The sequence below is a fragment of the Spea bombifrons genome, chromosome 5 (assembly GCF_027358695.1).
Source record: "Spea bombifrons isolate aSpeBom1 chromosome 5, aSpeBom1.2.pri, whole genome shotgun sequence".
NCBI classification, from domain to species: Eukaryota; Metazoa; Chordata; class Amphibia; order Anura; family Pelobatidae; genus Spea; species Spea bombifrons.
Genome location: NC_071091.1, coordinates 100,562,093 through 100,581,910, shown reverse-complemented (window position 1 = coordinate 100,581,910; position 19,818 = coordinate 100,562,093). Strand labels below are relative to the sequence as shown.

The following is a 19,818-nucleotide window of genomic DNA, read 5'->3' as shown; positions in this document are numbered from 1 at the left end:
AATCTGGTTTTAGTTTCACGTGTGCGGCTCCTCCTGAAATACGTGATGATTGGGATCAGGACGGGAAGTTACCGTTCTCCATGACGTTTCTCCTTTTTAATATTCTCGCTCCTCTCCAGCGCTGAGGAGCTCTCCGCATTTAATCTGCAGGTTTGATTTTTTCCGTTCCAGCTACCTGAAGGCTGGAGTGTATTAACCTTTAGCGATAATCCCCTGGCTTCGGGCGGCCTCCGGAGCATGAGAAGTCTGCGATTCTAAGCCTGGTGCAGTCTGTGTGTGAGCGCCTTCCCTTAATGAGAGAGAGAGAGCGCTAATGCTTTACATACACAACATTTACATTTTCTCCGGGATGGATGGGAACAGCGCAGGTCACATACATCCACATCTTAGTGATTTTAATCTTTACCCGTAATGATAGAGCCTTCTGCCAAACCAACCGTGTATTTTAAGGCAACTGGTTTAGAATTCAGCCTGTAAATATCTAAAGCCTTTATGAAATCTTCAGAGCCAACATGTTTTAGAATTACAATTCATATTAAAGGGACAGTTTAATGTCCCCGAGACACCTGCCGTGTTAAATACTCTGTGAGTAGCCACTATTCTGTGATTATATTTATATGCGTTCGTCCAAAACAAGATAAATAGGGAAAAAAGCTGCCCTCCTCCTACTTGTTTAAAGCAGTCAGTCTGGCAGGAAAGTGCTACCATTGGCATCAATGAGAGCACTTTCCACACATGCACCCCGGGGGCCAAAATGCCTGCAGCATTCCTTAAGCAAGTGCTGGAGGTAAGTATGCCTGTGGGGCATTTAGTTGGGGATTGGGAGGGAAATGGCAAATGGATGTGGGGGAGATTCTGTCGATTTTCCCCCCATCGGTTTGTAAAACGATAACACAATAATTTAAAGTGACCAAGCGGCTATCATACACATTAAAGTGCACATGATGGCTATAGTGTCCCTTTAAATTTAGCCAGGCTTTAGCATTGCTCATCATATCACTACCGTTCTAGATTGTGCTTTTTAGGTTTCAGTGTTTTTGGGGTAAATATATGGTTTAGTATGCAATGTTAGAAACGTATGGGTCAAATTCTATCAGACGGGATTGCTATTTCCAGCTGTTAATGAAGATGTAGAGAGCGATGCCCTGAAGGAGAAGAAATAATAACCTTCATGGAGGGAGTCAGTCTCCTGACCGGTGAAGGCCCGTTAAGTTTTATTATATGTTGCTAGAGAATTGGTGTCTTTAATATGTTAATATTTACTGGTATATGTAATATAGAATATATGCACATTGAGATGTGTGTGTATATGTATATATATATATATATATACCGTATTGGCTCGGATATAGGCCGCCCCCGTATATAGGCCGCACCCTAAAAGTTTGGTGCTTTTTTAAAGAAAAAGTTTTTTTCTTTAAAAAAGCACCAAAAAAAAAAAAAACATTCTGCCACTCTGTCTTCCCCCCCCCCCCGAGATATGCAGCCACTGTCCTCCCCCCGAGATATGCAGCCACTGTCCTCCCCCCCCTCGAGATATGCTGCCACTGCCCTCCTCTGCCCCCGATATGCTGCCACTGTCCTCCTACTCCCCCCCCGAGATATGCTACCACTGTCCTCCTCTGCCCCCTCTGCCCCCCCTGCCCCCCCCCGACTTACCGGAGCAGACTCCCGGGTGTCTTGCGGGGCCGGCGGGGGGCATCTACGCAATACGCGTATACAACCGGAAGTTGTATACGCGTATTGCGTAGATGTCCCCCGCCGGCGCCCCGCAAGACACCCGGAAGTCTGCTCCGGTAAGTCTTGGGGGCAGAGGTAAAACGCATCGTGTGGACGGTCACCGGCTGCGGCGATGCGGGTAAACAACCCGGAGGCTGTTTACCCGCATCGCTGCAGCCGGTGACCGTCCAGACGATGCGCTTAGACAACCTCCCGTGCCGGCACCCCCCCCCCCCCCGTGGAAAGTGCTGGCAGGGGAGGCTGTCTGAGGACATCCGAGAGTAGGATGCAGGTCCCCTGCACCGCTGCGGGGGATCTGTATCCTGACCCCGCTGCCTGCCCGGCGCCCGGGACTGCATGTCCCGGGCGTCGGGCACTAGACCCCGAATATAGGCCGCACCCCCACTTTAAAGTCTTAAAGTGGGGGAAAAAAGTGCGGCCTATATTCGAGCCAATACGGTATATATATATATATATATATATATATATATATATAATGAACACAGGGCCTATATGTCTGCGTTTAGGCTGCCAAGTCATTTTAAGCATCATGTCAAATACGGATCCTTCGATGTCGCCATTGAGTTGTGCACAAAAGTATTTATTCTCAGAACTGACCTTTATAATGAAGAAAGAGTCCCTCCTAATTTCCTAAGCTGGCAGACGCCACTCCTGATGGACTTCTCCTGATGGACCACCCGGCTTCTCCCACCCCAGACCAATGTCCTGTTTTAGCTGCAACGGTCTATTCTGTTTTGTAGAATTTGGTCAAAAATAAAATTAGGAACCCCTCTTATTAGCGAAGAACGAGATCGTCCAGCATGTGGCGGCTCGCGGTTAATATCGGCTTCTCCCGAGAAGAGACCTACTGTATCTTAGGGCCCTTCCGTTCCTGACCTCTCTGCTCGTGAATCGTGCCGTTTCTTTTCTCTACAGCTGCTGCTACATCGAACGACTACTGTTCCGTAATTAACAGAGTATTTAAGGAGCTGGCAGGCTGCCCGAATATCTGCCCTGGGAAATCATTTTTTTTTCCTGTTTAGTTACAGATTTCCCATTCCGATGGCGAGACGTTGGTTTCCCGTTCGCTCGGCAGCGTATCGCGCTCCTGGTTCTAGAAGTGCTTAATCCCTTTTCGCTACTTCACTTTATATTTTTCAATACAGTATTTTTTTTTATGATTATGGCTCACCCTAATTACTTCTTACAGGCAATTACCAACTTCCAATTATTTCCACTGAAATATGTAGAAACATAAGTATGAAAACGTGTTTTTCACATTTATTTTGTTTGAGGTCACGGTGCGTGTTTGGATTATATCATTTACTTTTTGTAAGGATCATTTCCAACTATCAAACGTTATAGTGATTAGGCAGTGATTAAAGAACACCCCAAAATAAATAAATAAATCCTGTTGCCTCTCTCTGCAATTCATTAAATTTCACAGGTAAAGAAAAATAAAAAATACGCAAATTTAGACTGGGGGGATGCACAGATCTTATTATATTAGTTATCTAATGGATATTAAAATTAGGGCAAGTGCTACATTATATAATTCTAATTATTAAAATAAAACTTTCCGACTCTGATAAAAGCCCTCGGCCGCCTCTATTTCATGTAAATTTGCCTGTATTTCCCATGATTCCTTGTTGAAGATTCTACGTGCCAAATACGTGATAGTCAATTCAAATTGTTTAAAATGCGTTGCGGCTGCCAGACGGCGGGTCCCGCATACAGTACACGGAAAAATGGCTGCTTCGCCTTAGTTGGGAGGGGAGCATTAATGTGTGTTTAACGTACAGGAGAATCCGGAGTGTGACTCTTTCCTCTTCACCTCATTAAAGGTATATTCTAAGGACGTAAGTGTACGTTACAATACTCCAAGAGTACCTTTTATATGCGTCCTTCAGAAAGAAGAAACTGCAGCCCTTCAGCTGCCTTCCTCCTCCTGGTTCTGATGATCTTTGACACTGATTGGTTGCTTGAGGTAGCCAATCAGTGTCAGGAAAGCATCAGCGGGAGCCCTTTCTGCCTAAAAACCCTGTCCGAACACATCTCCGCAGAAGGGGCAAATGAGTTTGAGAGGAACACAGAGAGCCCATAGCTGTGATATACATTAACGTGCGTATGGTGGCTGATGAGGCACATACCCGATTCCGATAGGTTCCTCACATTTACAAAGTAATCCAGCCTTCTGTACTAACCCTGCTGTCTTATTTGCCACCGGTTGACATGCGTTCACCGCTTACTGCATACCGAATATACTTTATTAACCCTTTGCGGTATTCTAAATACACGTTTATATGCCCGGTGCGTGATATTTACAGCCGTTGGCTGTGGGGTGGGCATTGAGTGGGTTTCGTACCCTGAGCTCGTCTACGCCGGGCCTGTAAAATAGGAGTATACAATAATTTTCATTTATTTTACGGTATTTCTGGCAATGTGTTTTGCACACACTACGCCTGGGGTGGGTTTCGGTTGCTAAGCAGTAAATTGGGTTTAAGTAGCCTTTAAATTTCTGCTACATTAGGAAGGATGCCCGGTATTTAGTTAATTAACAGCTGTTTCGATGGTATCCGTTTTAATACTTGTAAGGCATGCGGGCGACGTTATTCATCCCCTTGTATTATTATTATCCGTTGTATGCTTATTTAATTATTCTGCTTTTCGCAGATTTTCTTTTACTAGTTTTTGTCGTTTAATGGCTGTTAAATTAGGGCATGTATCAATTTAATGTCCTTGAGATTTGTCTAACAAAAAATAAAATCCTAGGGGAAAATAGGAAATTTAATGAAAGCTCTTAATCTTAATGGCGCTGGCGTGTCGTTAATTGTGATATATTATAAAATAGTAAAAAAACAGAGCCGATAAACTGTGACATCAGTATGGTAACCGATGTGGCGGCCATCTTGTCTTTTTCCTCACATACATCATGGATGCTTTACTGACAACTGGGATACTCGGGGGCCCTGATACAGTGGTTTTCTGGGTAGAACAGTGATAATAAAGATGCTGTTGCACCTATTCTGCTGAACGTAACCCTTTTTGACCTAAAATTTTATTGAAAATGATCGTTCCCTGTTGAATGTCCAGCCATTTCACAGAAAATGTTCTATTCGTATTTATTTAGGTAAGCTCTATCTGTCATGTGAGGAAAAACCCATAGGTCTTTATGGACCTTGCTTTATGCGCCGGGGTCTTACTCAGACTGTTCCCACAAAGTTGGAAGCAGAGCATTGTCCAAAATGTCTTGGTATCCTGAAGAATAAGATTTATTAATATTATTACCCTTTCATACACACTTTCACTACTGTTGAAAATAATTTTACGAATCCTTTTTGTTTTTGCACTTTTAAAAAGGAGTTCTGAAAGAAACAATTCTCATTAAAGTTAAGTACAGTGTTTTATACAGTCATGTCGGTTAGAATCGAGTAAATCTTGGTTCAATTACATTTTGTTCCAATAAACTCCCTTTATCTGCAGACCTGGAGGCCGCCATTTTGGGCGCCTTTCCCGGCTCAAACACCACACTGAACTGATACTTTGTGGCAATGCTAATAAAGTCTGTTCTTTGGTCTTCCATTAGTCAAAGTGGGTGATTAAGACTGATGCATTCTATTGTTTACCACTGACAATAGAAGATGTTTCTGTAGTAGATCAGGTTAAGATAACAGAGCGCTTAGAAATGGTTAATAAGTGGTTTAATACTTTGTGCAGTGGCAGGTACAGTCCCGTGTTAGAGGTGACCCGTGCCGTTGGATTTAGGGCTGCAACTAACGATTATTTTAATAATCGATTAATCGGCCGATTATTTTTTCGATTAATCGATTAATCGGATAAAAAAAAACAATATGCAAATTTTCCGTTTATTTAAAAGAATTTAATGAACTGGATGTTAAAAAACAACTTAAAATTTACATTAACATTCTTATTTTGTTATGATGTAATAAAAAACAATATTTTCAAAGTACAAGAACCCAAACACAATATTTATGAAACAAAATAACCCCAAACATTCTGAAAAGAGGTGGACTATTACTGTTCAAGAAACTTTGCCCCAGCACTTTGCACTTTGCACCCAGCACTTTGCACCCAGCACTTTGCACCCAGCACTTTGCACCCAGCCCTGGCACTTTGCACCCAGCACTTTGCACCCAGCACTGGCACTTTGCATCCAGCACTTTGCACTTTGCACCCAGCCCTGGCACTTTGCACCCAGCACTTTGCACCCAGCCCTGGCACTTTGCACCCAGCACTTTGCACTGTGCCCCTGCACCCAGTCTCTAACTCTGCCCTGCACCCAGCCCTGCCCCCACATTCTGCCCTGCCCCCACACTCACACTCTGCCCTGCACCCACTCTGCCCTGCACCCACACTCACACCCTGCCCTGCATCCCCACCCCCACTCTGCCCTGCACCCAGTCTCCCACTCTGCTCTGCACCCACACTCACACCCTGCATCCCCACCCCCACTCTGCCCTGCACCCAGTCTCCTGCCCTGCACCCCCCACCCCCACTCTGCCCTGCACCCCCACCCCCACTCTGCCCTGCACCCCCACCCCCACTCTGCCCTGCACCCACACTCACGAACCGCTCTGTGCGAATGGAGCCACTCGCACAGAGCGAACCGCTCTGTGCGAATGGAGCCACTCGCACAGAGCGAACCGCTCTGTGCGAATGGAGCCACTCGCACAGAGCGAACCGCTCTGTGCGAATGGAGCCACTCGCACAGAGCGAACCGCTCTGTGCGAATGGAGCCACTCGCACAGAGCGAACCGCTCTGTGCGAATGGAGCCACTCGCACAGAGCGAACCGCTCTGTGCGAATGGAGCCACTCGCACAGAGCGAACCGCTCTGTGCGAATGGAGCCACTCGCACAGAGCGAACCGCTCTGTGCGAGTGGAGCCACTCGCACAGAGCGAACCGCTCTGTGCGAGTGGAGCCACTCGCACAGAGCGAACCGCTCTGTGCGAGTGGAGCCACTCGCACAGAGCGAACCGCTCTGTGCGAGTGGAGCCACTCGCACAGAGCGAACCGCTCTGTGCGAGTGGAGCCACTCGCACAGAGCGAACCGCTCTGTGCGAGTGGCTCCATTCGCACAGAGCGATTCACTCTGTGCGATCCGTGCACATAGACATGAAGAATACTTACCTCCGGAACGCGTCACATCCGTCACGTAGCTAAAAGAAGGCGGAGACTGCAGAGCGTGTAGCAGAAGCGGGGAACGCTCGCGGAGGTAAGTAAAAGGAGCCGAGTGCTCCAACAACGAATTGATCACTCGATTAATCGATAACGGAAATCGTTATCGATGATTTCCGTTATCGATTATTATCGATTTTATCGATTCGTTGTTTCAGCTCTAGTTGGATTACTCGGGTTCAATAACATTTACTCGCCTTTTGCTCCCACTAGTATAAACAAGACTAAGAAGAAAACCATTATTGTGTGCGTGAAGGCGATGGAGGCCTCGGTCGGCGCTCCCGGCAGTGATTACCGCGATCAGGTTACGTTGTGTTGCGGAGTGGCTGATTGTTGTAATCTTGTTTTACAGATTCCCTCTACAATCAGATCTATCCATCAGGATAAAATCCTAGCACTTAGACAGCAGACTCAGCTTCTGTGGGAGGCTTACTTCTCCTCCGTCGAGAAGATTGTATTGACTACTCTAGAGGTGAGTAACCGCTTTACTCGTTTTAGCCGCAGCCAGGCGTTTTCCCGCGGGGTTCATCGGGACGTCGTCTTGCTTTCCATCCGATAAAAGTCTGATTTAATCAGTGTGTCTATTTTTGTTTGTTTGTTTTGTGTATAAAGAACAATTATATTATCTGTAATATCTGTAAAGTGATGTAAAGTTCTTGTTTATTTAAATATTTTTATTTAAGATCTTTTAAAGAAAAAGCTCCAAAATCTTACCCTGAAGTTGTTTTATGAATTGTGTAGATTTTTGATACAATGGAAGGAGAGATCTAGCATTATTGTTCTTCTTTTCAGAATCTATTATCTGCCATTAGATACAGAATGTTATTTTTTGATACTTTAATATATATAAACAATCTTTGTAACGTAGCATATGCATATTTTATATTACCTTCAGTTTGGGATTAGGATTTTAAGGCTTTTTCTTTATATTTTAAAAAAAAATAGAAAACCTTAATCCAAGACTAAAGTTATGTTTTTGCTCTAAATATTTCCTGAAATAGTTTTTTTCTTTCTGAAAGAGCTTTTTAGATTGTTAAATATATGTTAAAGTCTTGTGTATTCAGTGTTGACCTCTAACACATCTTTAGTTCTTATCTGGGAATGTATAGGTTAAAATATTTAAAAAAAAAATTATATATATATACACATGATCATATATGATATAATTTGACAGTTGGTAACCATCCAGTTTGTCTGCCACTTCTGCTGGAATACTGTTCCACTTATCTAATGCCTTCTCAGTAACGTAAATCTTCCTTACATGAACTTCACCTTTCATACTTTGTAAAATCCCTGTAACTACTGTATTTGCTCGATTATAAGAAGGTTTTTTCCAGAGCAAATGCCCCGTATCTTATAATCGGGTTCATCATATAATGTGCACGCTGTCCCCAACATTATACGTTCAGCATAGACAGATGTACACGTAGATGTGTTCCGTGCACTCATACTTAGATTTAACAGAGATCAGCAAAATAATGCGCTCTCAGCTGTAATTACCCCGCAGTCTATAACAGATCCTGTGATGGTTTCGCAACGCGGTAAAACCGATGAGACTTGTGATTGTCTCGAAAGATTAAAATCTGTAAACCTGGCGAAGTGCAGAGCTGCTTTCCAGAAACTGAAGAGAATAACCCCCACGCACACAAAAAATTATAATAATCAGATCAAAACGGTCTCTAAAATACCAGCACCTAATACAGAGATATTTCTGAAAAACCTGTCGATTCGGTAAAAGTGTTACCAGGAAGCAGCACCTCGTTTTCTGGAGAATATGTACAATAAATACTCGCATTACCATCATGGGGGTGAATGTTTGTTTTTAAAGGGTTTTTTGAGTGGCTTTAAAATGATTTATTTACTTGGTGGGGTCAGGATATTCTCTGTACATTTAATTTGAGAAAAGCTACCAGAAAAGCATTGGTGACCAACGTGTAACCCAGTGATGGAAAGCGAGGAGCCGAACCTCTATCCCCCCCATCAAATTAGCCATGGGGGGACATTTTATTCATTTTGACAAGTAGAATTATTTTAAGTTACTGACACATTTGGCGTATAGTCTTTTTATTATTATTTATTAGTTCAGATAGGACATGAAATGGTTGATCTTCTTACCAGAATATAGATACATTTGTTGCGATTTTATCATCTGGGTCAACTATATAAATGGTTAACGAACAATACCCACCACTTGTCCTCTTTATCCACAACATTTCTGCCACTTTTGTGATAATATAGAATAGTCGAGGCTATAATATATATTATACACCAAGGTGCCATCAAGAATCGGGGGAGTACAACAGTGTGGGACTTTGGGGGCCACCTATACTCCCTCCATCTAGCGGCCGTTCTGCACCCACGCTCTCTGTATTCTGTCGCTGTAACCCCACCATAACCAGTCACAATGATTCTAGTCTCAGTGATGTAAGGATAGACCTGTAGAACCAAAATGGACTATCGGATAGCTCAATTTAACCAAACATGTAAACATTTGCTTACAGGATTATGTGTTTTGGGTTTTTTTCTTATGAATCTGGCACTTGCCGTCAGAAGACTACTGATGAAGCGGGGTAGTCCGCGTCTCATAGAGCTTGTTCTCTCCTTGGAACGCTCTGCACATAATTTTCCTCTTCATGAAATGAACGAGCAAAACACGTTCTCGCGTTCCGAGGAGACGTCCTGATTGCAGTCTGCGGCAAACTCCTACCGACGGTGATTGAAGAGGATGCTCCAGCGACGGTCGTTCTGAGAAACTACTTATTCCCGTGTTTTTTTTCTTTTTTTTTTTTTCTTCCCAGATTATTCAGGACAGAATCTTCAAGCACATATCACGCAACAGCTTAATGTGGAACAAGCACCCTGGAGGGCTATTCGTCCTGCCCCAGTACTCATCGTGTCTAGAAGACTTTCCGTATTACTACGCTAATCTAGGTAAGAGCCTCCTACCCTGTGATCTGATGATAATGGTGTCGTCTTTTCAACGGGCAGTGATGAGGGGCCGTGCGTTTTATACCAAGTGGCGACTGTTAACTCGTGCGTGGGTCATCGTGCTGGGAACTTGGACCTTTTGGGTGCACAGACATATTTTCCAAATATATTTCTATATTTTGTGACTGTTTACACAAAAGATCGCAGGCGGTGCAGAGATTGTGATTTACAATTTGATTTATCAGCCATATCATAACTTTCCAGCATATAGTAAAACCTTTACCAGCCTTATTTTAAATATTTAAATTATTATTATTATAATAAAGACCCATGATGCATGTTTTGAAGGCCTTCATTCTGCATTACATAGTTTCTCTTTTCTCTCTGTGTCCCTTTTGCTTTGGAACATTGTAACTAACTTGAAGGATACATTCCGACTCTTCTTAGTGGTTTCCTTATAATGTGATTTTGAATTTTGTTACATTGTTTCAGATATGACTTACATTTAATGAGTAGGAGATTGGAGGTTAGTAGTCCGTGGCCGTCGGTCACTGAACTGCAACTCCCACAATGCTCTGTTGGCTCATGAGAAGGGATCGTGGAAGCCGCCTTAGAACCACTGGTGGCATGTCTGTGACTCTTTAACGTTCTTTGAGAATTTTACCGATATATTTGTTTCATTCATAAAAAAAATCCTTCTTCTTGTGCAGGTGTGAAGTCACCTTCCAAATTCACGGCTGTCATCCACGCAGTAACACCATTAGTGTCCCAGTCCCAACCGATCCTGAAGCTGCTGGTCGCGGTAGCGAAATCACAGTACTGTCATCAGGTAACCAGTCTGCGACGTCTGTCCTGCCGGCATCCTTAGCAGTCTTTACAGGAAATGCTCGCCTTCTGTACGTAGGGCAATGTATGCGGCGATTTGGGATAGCAGAAACCCCAATGAGCCTCAAATCCTAATCGTATCATTGATGACAAACCCAAACGGGCAGCTTGTAAGACATGAATTAACACATCATCAGTGCTTCTGTTGGGGAAGATGTGATGGACGTTCCACGGTGGCCACCATCCTCCTCTTATTTATTATGCATCTCGTGTGAAGGGCAGGGGGTAAATTAAGCATGATGGAGGCAGAAAGGGCATCAGTGGCCAGAAGGTATAATAAACTAAGCAAGTTACAAGATAGCATGGGCGGCCATCCTTATCCGTCTTTGGACTTAAATGTGCAATATTTCTTTTATATCTGAAATCCTCATCCATGAAGCTTTAGTAAACCAAGATCTGAGCTTCAGGATTTCATTATCCCCTTCCTTCACCCCCAAGGGCTCAGATCCTGTCCTCAAGAGTAAATAAAGGACAATACCAACCTCTAAATGTAATCGATGACGGTGTGTATTGGAGGAATTGTGTGACCCCACGGGACGGATGTGAAACTCATACCATTTCCCGTTCATGACGATACTGTATACAAAGCAACATTCCTTAATGTACAGATCTGCAAAAGGGAGACAAAGATTGTATATTCATTAGAATTATATGGTAAACAATTATATTTTGTACATTGATTCTGGTTTCATCCATTCTTCCTGAGACTGTGCATGTTTACTTCTATACTTCTTTACATTAAAACTTAAGGAGTAAAATAAATAGCCGGGACGCTGGGATGAAGGCTATCAGAAATGGACATAAGGATGTCTTTCAGCAGGCTGGAAATAAGAATGTGTCCATCACCTCCAGATATTCATGCGCGTATATATATTCTGTGTTTTCCAGATCATAGTCTTGTGGAATTGTGACAAGCCGCTCCCTGCCAAACACCGCTGGCCTGCCACTGCCGTGCCTGTCATAGTCATTGAAGGGGAGAGCAAGGTGAGACTCGCGTTGTTTATTCCCTTGAGCTCGGCGACGGCTGCCACTTCTTTATTAAAAAACAGAAAGAAAGAAAGAAAAAATGTTCAGTTTACTCAGATTCTGGTTTATTGAATAGAAAAATCTAGGCTATTATGATCGCCTTTTTTGAACTCAAACTTTGTCACCTGCCGTTTGGAAACATTGGCGAGTATTTTAAGGTTATATGCTCTATTGCATCTTCTCAAAAGCTTTGTAGGGTCTGTCACGGACACGTCCGGTTCTAGAATGGGCAGGTAGGCGTTGGGTGAAAATGTGTCTAGATCGCCAAATCTGTGAGCGTTCGATATGGTTTCTGTCTGGGTTACTAGCTGGTTAGCCAAGGTATCCAAGCTGTGGTGTTTGTGACCGTAGTTCATGGGCGATGAAGCAGAGCTAAGGCTCGGGAAAGCATTGTGTTTGGTTATCAAACTCCTCCAAATGTACGTTTTTAAGACTTAAGTTTCCCTTCGGTCTCGTCGGAGCGCGTCTCCCTTCGCGTTTCGCCCGCACACGTAATTACCCAAGCAGAGCCTTGGTCACAAGTGACTATTGAAATCAAAGTTGGCAATTAGTGATAGAAATAAAAAAAAATAGGTAGTTGCTTTAAACAAACTTCTGGAGCCCTGACTGCACAGGTTCCAAGACGAAGAAGCACAGAGAGCCCCTTTTAATCTGGTCGCTAATGGTTTCCGCGCGAGTCGGTGGACTTCTAAACAGGATCACGGGAGTTTCTGCCAGAATGGGCCCACTTGGACGTATTATTTTTTATTCTGTAAGCGTCGCCGGGGCGACGATGCTTTTAAGATTCCGAAAGACGGACTCCTTCTCGCCTTGTGTAAGTGCTGACCTTGATGCTGTTATTTCCGCAAACGAGTCTCCGGTGTGCAGCCAGGCATGTGGGCGCGCGGTCCCTTCTCTCTAGCGAAGGCTCGGTTGCGCGCCAGACAACATCAGACACCCAGAGGCGTTTTGGTGGAAGGAATTCTCGACAGCTGATGGTTGGAATCCACATCTGCTTTGCTAATATTCAAATGTAACACTTCACTTCTTTTTCCTGTCACTATCGCTTTTTCCGAAGACTTAACCTTTTGCGTGCCAAATAGGCGATGTGCAAAACATCGACTCCTTCAGCACTCACAGGGGTTAATGCAGGGTTTCAACTGTTCTAGGACTGCAACTCCCACAATGCTGGCTCATCGCCCTTTTGGGTTATGAAGATTGCTCAGCTGATAGCTGTTCCGGTTGGGATTTATAGCAGCGCATTAATAATACATTATATACCATGGCTGGCTGCTTCCAGTGTGGGAGCTTTTTCCTGCCAGCGGCAGATAAAAGTATATATGTTTCGCTAAGTAAAGTGTAAACTGCTTATAATATTCTCATAAAACTATAGCAAAGCTTTACGGATTGGCCTGACCCGCTGCGGGGAAATATATTCCCTGATCCCCAGCAGTGAAAAGGTTAAAAGCTGTTTTTGCATTAGTGTGACATGACGACCGATAAATTTGTCATATGTTTCTCCAGCTTGAGACGCGTCTAGAAATCCATTTTAGCAGAAAGCGTCAGAGCCGATTGCTGGGCTGAAGTGCGGTTGACAGACTGTCTGTCACTCGGTGGGGCGCCGGGTCAATCCTGGCTGCCTAATAAATACGACTCTGTATGGGCCGCGCGGGTTTCAAGGAGGTAAATCCGCCAGCAGCCTGCGAGCGATTTAATCCTGTAATAGTCACGGAATATCCAGAGGTTCCAGCCGGTGGAAAAAGTGTATGTGTGTGTACGTGTGTACGTGTATACGTGTGTGTGTGTGTGTGTGTGTGTGTACGTACGGCGCTATGTAGCTCAGTTATAACGACTGAGTGTATTAAGCAAAGGGGTCTGATGAAAGTCCTGCTAGCCTTTTTGGGTGCGGTAATTAGAAACCGTTCTTCCGCAAGGATTTTAGTCTCTGAATTGAATGCTCTAAATTTCCATACAGACAAGACCGAAATCCCTCAATATATATGTTGGCCCCCAAAAGACTTCACACACTGTGAAGGACCTATACAACAATATTTCTTTATTTTTTTCTTTTTTATTATTTTTATTCATCTGCTTAAAACATTAGACTGAGACTCAACGTTACGTATTCCTGTTTTATATTCGGTTTTATATTCCTGTGCAAAAATCCTTTGTTTCCATATCCAGTAAAGATGATATTTGGTTGATTTAGCACCGTTATAATCTGCGACACTGTACGAGGGGAGGGATCCTCCGCGCTGCCGGTTCTCCTGTTGGTTTTGTTTCTAATCTGTGTCCTCTTTACATTAAACTTATAACGTTATCGTTTTATCTCTCCAGGTTATGAGCAGTCGCTTTCTCCCTTACGATAACATTGCGACAGATGCTGTTCTCAGCCTCGATGAAGACACGGTGCTTTCTACCACTGAGGTACGGGCAGGGCTCCTCTTAAAGCATATAATGCCTTTTATTAACCCCCTCCCTCCGTATGTATACATAATAAATGTGTTGTGAAGGAAATACGTCGGAGACTGCCGGCTTCACACAATGGAGGTGTTATCTTGGCGCTGCGCGTGTCGCTGCTTTGACGAAATAATTATACAGGACTCCCTTTATGTGAATTAGAAGTATGTTTACCTGTTGGCAAACCATGGGAGACGAACAGAGGGAAAACTATAAGCTTCGGAGCCATAGGAGTTCAGCTAATGTAAATTATATGGCAGTATGGTAAGCACGGAGCGTGTATGGGCACGGTCATTAAACGGCGCATAGAAAGTAAATCAGTATTTTCATTTGACGATAGCGGCACGGAGGTGAGAATACGGAGGACGTTCATGTGGGAAGCCTCCCGGTACCTTTTCATTTAATTTACGTGATTAATCCTTGAAAAATAGCCCTGGAGTTCTAACGTTCTGGGAAGGAAGAGTACCGATTATTTCTAAATATCTCCTGTGACCATTTTTAGCCTTAAAAAAAAGAAAGTCGCCTCCTTATCGGCTAATTGGCCTTCTCATTAGCATATTCTACTTTCGTGTAATGCCACCTCTAGCAGGGGAGGAGAGGTGCGGAAGAAAAGCTTTAGTGTAATGCGCTCGTCACGTCACTCACAGAAAGCTGCCCTCTGCAACAGCAATTTCTCTAATTAACGTTCCGTGAACAGCATCTCCCTTCTCGATGCGAGATTGGGTTATCTAGAACCAACACAAAATCAAACGTTTCCCTTGGAACTTAAGACGCTTTGTGCGTGCCTAGGAAGCGCGAGGATAATTACTCCGGCAGAAGAATAGAAGGAGACGCGGGTCTGGTATTCTAAATAAGAATCCCGTCTGTTAATTACGTTTATGGAAGGGGGGGGGTAATATGGAAATTTTTTTGTTTGCCACACTTTTTAAGGAATTACTCTGTTAGCCAGGAAGAAGTATAAACAATCGTGTAAATTGACGATGCCACCAACATCGTTAATATTCCAAAGAGGAGTCTGCTGAAGTTTTGGATTCATGTCTTATAGTTTATCTTTAATTGAAAGCATTCTAGTTAGGAGGACGGTGTTTGTGAAATCACGAATGAGATATTCAAGAGGTGTAATATATGTGGATATATGTGCCATTAAGCAAGTGTAGCCCCTGTGCCCCCCACCCTATAGTGTCCAATGTGTCATTGACTTTGAGGTGGTGGGGGTGAAACCTAGACAAAAAGCATTGAATCACCCTTAGGGTACCAAGGCAATAGGCAAAATATCTCTGCCTCCCCTGCCCTTGGAGAAAAGAAAACACCCCCTACGGTCAAGGAAATCCTTCATATCCTCATCTTCAACCCCCCCAAAAAATAATCTGTGATTGCAACGCTGGGGACTGTATCTATATGGAAGGTAGGACCAGTCCCGTCTTAAACGTTCCCTAAATGGTTTATTCGTTAAAGGGAGAGTTGGGGTTCTCTTACTTCACTATTCGTTATGAAGGGCCGCCGATAGCAGGTCTTTTTCCAGCTAGAAGGGCGCAGCTGGCCCTGTATAATGTATAGTTCAATAGCCAAGGAGACTTTGAACCACTCACTGGGTGGGAGCTTCCTAATATATAATGAAGTAAAACTCCCTATTTAGTGAATGAACCCCAAAATGTTGGACTCTATCACCAGTGGGTCTGCCCGGTCTCAGCCCAGTATTGTTAGTGATTTCTGTATATTTTACTTTACCATGTATAATTAAAAGAAAACATTACTTGCCTAAAATGTTTCTCATTTCTCCGTCGGATGGAGAAAGTGCTGTTCTCTATGCAGAATAAACACGATTTGAATTAAGAGAAGATGCAATTAATTCTTAGAAACAGGCAAACCGATCAGCCCAATTAAACTTAAGCTTCAAAGAAAGATAATAAAAACAGAAACTCTTTCTTTCACCGATTTACTCATTAGGCAGTCGCTTTCCCTGCAATGCATTAGTTGTATCTGCTTCGCAGAACGGCTTGGACGTCGCACTCTTCCCTTATACCTGGCCCTTTGCTTTTACCCTGAGGGGCAGATGTCGGGGGCTCTGCTCCTCCATCGTTCCTGCCATCCGCTGGGATATAAATGTCTGAAATAGAAAGCTCTTTACCGCTACAGCTCTGCCATTGCTGCCTCCTCCTTACCAAGCAGAGGTCCAGTCTCTTCTCACTCTCATCTATTTGTTCCTATAAACCCAAGTGTCCCTCAACGTTCCCTCAGAGTGTCCCTCAACGTTCCCTCAGAGTGTCCCTCAACGTTCCCTCAGAGTGTCCCTCAACGTTCCCTCAGAGTGTCCCTCAACGTTCCCTCAGAGTGTCCCTCAACGTTCCCTCAGAGTGTCCCTCAACGTTCCCTCAGAGTGTCCCTCAACGTTCCCTCAGAGTGTCCCTCAACGTTCCCTCAGAGTGTCCCTCAACGTTCCCTCAATAGTATGAAAAACAGATTGGCCGACAACAAACCCTTTCCATGAACTAAAGCATTCTTGAGCGGTCTTATTAAGTTATTTTACATTTTTAGCTAGTCGCTGTAGCGTTCTCAAAGTTCTACTCATACCCCTGATGTCCTTGAGATGTCAAATGTAATGGCCACCATAAGGTGGATGATTCTAGTGGATTCGTCTGAGGAACCCGAGGACCCTGTGTGGAATTGAATCCATTTGCTCTTCTTTAAAACTTTATCTGTACGAGAGTAAGAGGAATAACGTTGCTCATAAAGTTTATGACTCGGTAAAGTCATCAGAAATGGACTATACTGTATTTATAGCAAAAGCACAATTCCTTTGTGTAAAAAGGTTACCTCTATAAATATGAAAATATTTGAAAAGGTTAAATATGTTGGAATAATGTTCAACGTAGGACTGTATTTAATATTGAATCTTTCTAATAGATTGTAAGCTCATAAGAGCAGGACCCTTTTTCTCCTGTACCTGTATGTCTTCAGTGTATTCACGCTGTCGTTAAAGGGACGCTCCAGCCATCAGATTCACTTTAATGCATATGATCGCTGAGAAGCCCCTTTAAACTTCCAAACTGGAGTGTTGTGTCCCCCTACTTTTTGCTATGGAATCCGCTGTTGCTCTATACATTATATGTGTTCTTATGTAATATGGCTGAGCATGTATAGGTATTTGCTAATTGATAATACTGTCTGTTGCCCGCAGGTGGATTTTGCCTTTATGGTTTGGCAGAGCTTCCCGGACAGGATTGTAGGCTACCCGGCTCGTAGTCATTTCTGGGACAGTGCGAAGGAGCGGTGGGGCTACACATCCAAGTGGACGAATGACTACTCCATGGTACTAACAGGAGCTGCTATCTACCACAAGTAAGAGGCTGCCGGGTCCGTTCTACCCACTGCGGGTCCATGTGTCCCAGAGGCAGTTTACCCTGCGATGGTCCACCTACCCCGCTGAATTATTATAATATAATTATATAGGCCAGTTATCACATGTTACCACGCAGACGTCTTACAAATCACCTTGTGTTTACTCTGCATTCTAAAGGTAGATTTTGTGCGTGGGGTTATAATTTTACTCTCCCCCCTAAAAACAAGTGGAAGAAATTTCTAGGAAGAAAGTCTGGACAGAAGCCATTTTTTTATCACACGTGTTGCCCGATTGCTGATGTTAATAACGTGACCGCATTTCCCCTTGCAGATATTATCACTACCTGTACACAAACTACTTGCCTGCCAGTCTAAAAAACATGGTGGACCAATTAGCCAATTGTGAAGATATCCTCATGAACTTCCTGGTGTCAGCAGTGACCAAGCTGCCGCCAATCAAAGTGACTCAGAAGAAGCAGTATAAGGAGACCATGATGGGACAGGTACGTTAACTACTGGAAACCAACGACTGATCAAGGGCTGATTCTATAGCAGGCTAGATGGGCCAAATCTGCCGTCACGTTCTATGATTCTATTCTCTAACGACTGCTGTATTCTGTTTATATATAAAATTATGTACGGATTGAACGTGTTCTCCGTGCGTTAGTTACAGACTGACAATAAAATGGAAAACTACAGACCGATTGAGATTTACTGAGCAGATCCCATCGCCCATTGGTTGTATAGTGATCTGATTTTGAATTTGTATTCAGAAGAAAAAGATGTTTTGAGCTCTTAATTGTATCTAATTTTATTTCTCCCCCCCCCCTCCCCGATGTTTGATTTTCTTACCCAGACTTCCAGAGCGTCCCGCTGGGCAGATCCTGACCACTTTGCCCAGAGACAGACTTGTATGAATACGTTTGCCAGCTGGTTTGGCCATATGCCGTTGATCCACTCACAGATGAGACTCGATCCAGTCCTTTTTAAAGATCAAGTTTCTATCCTGAGGAAGAAATACCGCGACATTGAACGACTTTGAGTTATACTGCCACAGACTGAGCCTCTTGCCCGGCGCTAACAGATTATACATATGGACGACTTGCTGTACAAGGACGATATGCAGCATCAACACAAGGGAAGCCAGGGCCAACGGGGGGGCCACGACTGCGTGTCGGGACCCCCCGTGTGCTGGACTGCTTACAGCCCCTCAAGCTTCGTCGTCTCAGAACTAGGCTGTGTACAGTTTAATTATGGAACATTAAATAATTATTTTTGAAATGATTGCTATGCAGGTTTAAACTTTTTTAATGAACAAAAACTATTAAAATCAGAGATCTTTCTTTAACTTGTGTTTTGTCGTTTATTTAGCCCAAAATATACGGGGTAACGGCTTTTAGGATATTGTTATGAAAGTTGATAATGAACTCACTGTAGTCCGGGGGGGCTCTAAAAAGGGGAATACATAGAGGGATTTCAAAAAGTAAGGAGGGAAGCTTATTTCAAAGGCAAACAAGGCCACAATCTAACGCTAGGGGGTCAGAGGCTCAGATATGTTTGACTTTACTGAGAAGGTCGTAGATAAGTGGACCAACCTCCCAGAAGAAGTGGTAAAGGCAAATGCGTTGTGAAGGAAATTAAATATGCATGGGATAGGCGTATAGCTATTCTGAATCTCAAGACAAGAGCAATTAATGTTGAGGAGTCTTTGGGCTTAAAAAAAAAACAAACAGCAGGAGAAATTGGGTCAAATTCTGCACTTTTCTGTGTGTATATAAAATAACAAAATTTTCACAAAAACTGGCACTCAATGGGATTATGAATAGTAAAATATACAGAATAGCGGACAAAATTTAAGCCGACACAAACCCTGTAAGTTTAAATGTGGATCCTGCACAACAAACTGTTTAATGCTGAATTACCGGAGGCAGCCGGGTCTGCATTTAATAATAAAACACGGAGCATCCAGGTGTCGGGAAGTTAGCAGAGCCCCGTGATTCCGCCAGCCGCGTGGAGATGTGATGAGGAGATGTGATGTGGAGATGTGATGCGGGGCTGCGTCGGGTTTCCCATTACCCTTTAACGATAATTGTGTTTTGATGATATATGGGAAGGTAGCGTTAAGACATCAGCGAGTCTCACAGACTCTGCGGAAACAGCCGACTAAGTGGATCGTACGGTTTTACCGGATGAGGAATGTTAAGGTGTACTCGGAAATCCGCAAGGTCTTATCTGCCTGCATTGTGGTAAACATGAATAATACCGGGTCGTAAAGGACTCTTC

At 43.6% G+C, this 19,818-nt stretch overlaps 1 protein-coding gene across 1 annotated transcript in view; it reads left to right on the top strand.

Annotated features, from left to right (window-relative positions):
• EXT1 (exostosin glycosyltransferase 1) overlaps positions 1 to 18,883 on the top strand; it is a 103,283-nt gene extending 84,400 nt beyond the window's left edge. The window contains exons 4-11 of the mRNA XM_053466250.1: positions 7,271 to 7,390; positions 9,717 to 9,849; positions 10,557 to 10,675; positions 11,620 to 11,715; positions 14,074 to 14,163; positions 17,375 to 17,535; positions 17,867 to 18,038; positions 18,392 to 18,883. Coding sequence (XP_053322225.1) covers positions 7,271 to 7,390; positions 9,717 to 9,849; positions 10,557 to 10,675; positions 11,620 to 11,715; positions 14,074 to 14,163; positions 17,375 to 17,535; positions 17,867 to 18,038; positions 18,392 to 18,577 — 1,077 coding nt within the window. The 3' untranslated portion in view covers positions 18,578 to 18,883. The remainder of the gene's footprint in view (positions 1 to 7,270; positions 7,391 to 9,716; positions 9,850 to 10,556; positions 10,676 to 11,619; positions 11,716 to 14,073; positions 14,164 to 17,374; positions 17,536 to 17,866; positions 18,039 to 18,391) is intronic.
• The last annotated feature ends 935 nt before the right edge of the window (positions 18,884 to 19,818 follow it).